This window comes from Pundamilia nyererei, unplaced genomic scaffold (assembly GCF_000239375.1).
Source record: "Pundamilia nyererei isolate P.nyererei 1_Seehausen unplaced genomic scaffold, PunNye1.0 scaffold00031, whole genome shotgun sequence".
Classification (NCBI taxonomy): domain Eukaryota; kingdom Metazoa; phylum Chordata; class Actinopteri; order Cichliformes; family Cichlidae; genus Pundamilia; species Pundamilia nyererei.
This window is the reverse complement of record NW_005187432.1, coordinates 4273803-4278498: the sequence shown is the minus strand read 5'-3', so window position 1 is coordinate 4278498 and position 4696 is coordinate 4273803. Positions and strand designations below refer to the sequence as shown.

The following is a 4696-nucleotide window of genomic DNA, read 5'->3' as shown; positions in this document are numbered from 1 at the left end:
TTTATGTTTTTAACAGTTTTATAAAATATCTAATTCAGAAAATAAACTGTGGGCCGAACATGGTAAAAACTGAGTCCAGTGGATATGGGTTACAGCTTTAAAACCTTTTCACGGTGCGGTCCGCTGCTCTTTTGAGCTCTTCTTTCTTTTAATATTTGATTTGCAGCACACAAAAAAAAAAAAGACAAACATGGAATGAATACCAAAGAAAGAAAGACAGATAACAGATCATAAGTTTTTAGAAAGATGTGTTAAAATAAGAGGGGGATCTAAATATATATATTTCTATGACAGCACATCTTCCTTACGTATTCTGTGCCCTCTAATACGTACCAGCAAGACATTTCATGTGTTTAGTTTTTGGTTCTGTATGAATGTGAGCGTCACCAACATCCCCCGCGCAGAAAGATAAAAACCTGTGCTCCAGCTTTCAGGTATCGTGTGCCATTTTTCCAGAACGAGCGTCTTCATTTCACAGTTTGAGAGCATTTCCTTGTTATTAGTGTTACGTTGCCGCTTCGGTTCCTTCACTGTGGAAGAAGGGACCTGAAGTAGCCCCTTACCGTCCAGACGTTGAGCATTCATGGTTTTTTTTGTTTTGTTTGTTTACTCAGGGCTGGAACATTTAACACTTTGACAAATGGTAAACAAAACATGAATAAAATATATTGTTTTTATTTATTTTTTCATTTCTACTCTTTTCCTTTCCTTTTTTTTTTTTTTTTAAAAGGCTAGTGTTATGATTTTTTCACAAGAGAAGGGCGGGGGACGTCGTGACAAAGCTAATTCAAAAAACTTTAAGATGTCAGTGCTGTCCGACTGGCTTGAAGCTAAAAAGTCGCTGTCTAACGTTTATCCTCATTAGTATTTTCATGTATGTACAAATAAAATATGGATTGAAAACACCCCACCAGCTGGAAGAAGAGGAAGCTCAGTTCATCTGTCGGGAGGGGGCCGTGCCTCTTCCCCCCCACCCCCCCACACATACAGCGACACTGGAAGAACTTAGCAGCCACTTTGGCCACCGACAAAGAGGCCCCGACGAGATATTTCTGATATCAGTGCAGATTTACATGATATAAAAATAATTAAGAAAGAAGGTAGGCTTAAGGACAAGTGGCTATAAATGGCAGAGTGTGAGATTCGATTTGGCAAATAAGCGTTCTACTTGTGCATGTGTGCGGCCCTCGAACAGAAGGTGGATGTCATCGGGTTGTCTCGTAAACATGCAGCTTGAAGACACTGAGACGCCACGTAAACACGTGCATGAGTGTGTGTGTGTGTGTGGTGTGGTGTGCGTGTGCACAGACGCCACGCCCCCTCACACACACTCTTCCGCCGACATGAGCAGAGGGTTGATGTACTCGAAGCCTTCAAACTCAGACTGGTCGATCTTCTTCACGACATCCCTGAAAAAGGGGGGAAAAAAAATGGAGGAGAAAAGATCAAAAAGTTGGTTAAAATCGACAGAAAACTGAGGCTGCAACAGGAAATGAGCACAAAATGAAGCGCTGACTCACTCGTCATCAGGCGTGAGCTGGATTGGCTCGTTGGTGAACTGGGCGTCAAAGTTGTCCAGTCCGTATTCCCCTGAGATGTTGGGCTTGAACGGAGGGACCACCTGTTTATGTTCCAGCTGGAAGTAAAGCAAAGGACAAAGGTAGGACCCCGTTTTTCAATAATTCTTTAAATAACCAATTAGTTGCTTAATAGAAAATTAATCTGCAAGTATTTTTGTGATTGATTAACCAAAAAAAAAAAAAAAAGAGCTTTTCAGAGTGGCCAGAAAAATCTAATTTCAAAGCATCTGTTTGGTCTCTGGGAAACTGTGACTATATTTTTCACACCTTTCATACACTAAGAGATGAATCTATTGAGAAATAATCTGTGAATAATGGAAACAATCCTTGTTTGCAGTCTTATTAAGAAGCTTCAAATAGTGACTGTATCAAGGTTGTAAATGAGTTTGTCCAACAGGATTTCTGAGAGGATAAGCTCTCCCGCAGCTGTAATCAGGCCTGAGTGACGTCCTCTCCACTCAAAAGCATTTGATAAGATAAGATAAGATAAGATAAGATAAGACAAGACTTTATTGATCCCACAACGGGGAAATTTTTGCGTCACCTCAGCTCAGGTACAGATATATGAAGGAAATACAAAAATACAAATAAGTACAATCAATGAAAAAAATTTGAACACAGAGTAAAAACTTTTATTAGGGACTTCCACTCATTTCCTCTGCCTGTGGTTTCATTTATCACAGTGTACGTGCAGCTCTCTGTCCCGAGTGTTACTGCACTTGTTTGGAGGGCAATAACTGCTCCCTCTGCAGGCCAGAGAGCACACTGCGGGGCAAACTTTAACATCAGCGTTGGGGGAAATGGGGTGGGAGGGTTGTAAGCTGATCCTCCAGACACTCTGACCGAGTGCTGGGTCTCAGCTCCAGACCAAACAGGGAAAAGAGGTCATGGTGATCCTGGCGAGCTGCCCTGTCTGTCTGTCTGTCTGTCTGTCTGTCTGTGCAGATAAAGCTGATGTTACGTGCTCTGTCTTCTTTAAAAGATTTAAAGCAGGTTTAATCTGGATTAGTTTAACACTTAAATGACCATACTATAATTTATACAGTAATGCTTTTAATGGCTTTTAAGAGTTGTCTTTATCTATGAAACACTCTAAAATGTTCTGATGTACTTAAATGTCGTTTTCTCTGGAGAGAGTTCACAAATTTAGTCAAATATTAATTTCCTGTATTTTCTTCTCAATAACAGACTGTTTTAATTATTAAGGTGTGTTTGAGTGAACTGTGTATTACAGTTTGCTGGGAGCTTAACACCAAATTCGAAACTAACTTTGATCAACAAATTACAATCAAGTCTTCACAGTCAGGGTGCTTTATTAATCCTTTGTTGCTTCCAGGCTTCTGTTTAGCATACACATCACTCCTGACCACCTCCTGGTATATCAATAAAGACGAGGGTTGGATGCCCATTAAACGGTTTCTGGGTTTTTCCATAGGCAGCTGCATAGGCAGAGACCCCTCTCCTTGACCTCTATAATAAAGTCAATAAATGTGAGGTCTAACACAGTATTGACAGAATATGATAGAAGCTGATCACTCTACAAAAGAGCTTCAAGGCTCACTCCTAACAGGCTTTCAAGGGGTAAAGATATCTTGTGTGTCTGTAATATATGCATGTTGTGCAGAGTAATATTTTGATGACACAGTTTTCCATTATCCATGCCACATCAATGGGCCAATTTCATATGAGAAATTTAAGATATTGGAGGTAGGTTAGTATTTTTACAATTTAAAAATGTCACGACGCATATAAACATGTGGCGGGGGTCCAAAATGACTCTAGATGAGGTCACTTGAGAGTTAATTAAGTTTATAAATGGGTAGAAAATGTAAACTTTTTTTAGTAAAGTACGACGAATACGTGACAGCAAATTCAGATATGACAGATTTTTTCTCATCGCTAAAAATACCACAACAGTATAATTTCATTCTAATTAAGTAAAAAAACCCAAAAACAAATAGTATTAAACACAATTAGCCCTAAACTGCAAAATTCACTTTCATCCTTTACCTTAAACAACTTAACATAAAATAAAATTATTTATTATTAATTAATTTAATTTTATTAATTAATTTTATTTTTCCTTAAACAACAGAGACAGGTAAGTAAAACAGATAAATTAAATAAAGAAGGTTCAATAAAAGTGTTCAGAAACAAAGTTTATCACACTAAGTCGTGTTTGCCTCATCTTTGTCATTACTTTATGTGATTTCATTTTTTTATCAGTTGGCATATCAAACTCCGCCCCCCCCTCCCCCTCCAATTGTTGTCATTTTCATTAACTGATGGCACGACCATAGCTGGACTGGCCATCGGCCCACCAGGCATTGTTGGTGATTTTTCGTTTTTATGGGCCGATTTTTTTTATTTTATTTTTTTTGTAACGGTATAAACAATGAGAGGTGGTGGATTGGCCAGATGCTGGTCAATGTGTAAAAATAGCTCAGTTGTTTGGTGGTGGCAATTGCGGCGCTTCCACAGAGGCCAGCAGGTGGATGAGAGAAAGGGGAGGCAGGAAGAGGAGAGACCAGAGGCGGCCGCCGGTCCGAGTGTCAGGTGAACTGAACTTCAGGTAAGAAGTTATGACCTGCAATCTATCTGGGTCAGATATATAACAAATTTAGGTTGAGTTTATTTTCGTTGTGCTGACTTTTAGTCAGTTACAATAACTCGTACTGCGAACTAACAAGCATGACGGAGTTTCTATACAGCTGGGTGGGTGCTATGATGTTACTGATAGTGAACTTTATTTTATTCATAAGGTTAATTAGTAGAGTTGTCAACCATCCCATTAAAAAACGGAATCGTCTGGTATTCAGAGAAAATATTACGCGTTTCTTATTGAGGTGAAAAGGAACATTTTGTCCCGGACTTCAGCTACAATGAAAAAGACACAAAGCTGGAATTATTCTGTTTACGCTGCACAGCTGCCTCTTCTTCTCTCATATTTTCTCCTGTTTCTACTTCAATCATGAAACTGATCAATGATCAGCTGATCGTCTCTCTTGTTTGTTTATCGCCCACTTTGCGCCAGAAAGAGGAAACCGCGCTAAACAACAGCAGCACGTTTAAGCTTGATCGGCTGTTGTTAGAATTTATTTAATATTAATTTCTAG

General features: G+C 39.1%; 1 protein-coding gene across 1 annotated transcript in view; it reads right to left on the bottom strand.

Moving 5' to 3' along the window:
* Window positions 1-695: 695 nt before the first annotated feature.
* Window positions 696-4696, bottom strand: part of prkci (protein kinase C, iota) — a 46155-nt gene continuing 42154 nt past the window's right edge. Inside the window, exons 17-18 of the mRNA XM_005729138.1 lie at window positions 1521-1636; window positions 696-1409 (exon numbers count right to left, since the gene is read on the bottom strand). Coding sequence (XP_005729195.1) covers window positions 1322-1409; window positions 1521-1636 — 204 coding nt within the window. The 3' untranslated portion in view covers window positions 696-1321. The remainder of the gene's footprint in view (window positions 1410-1520; window positions 1637-4696) is intronic.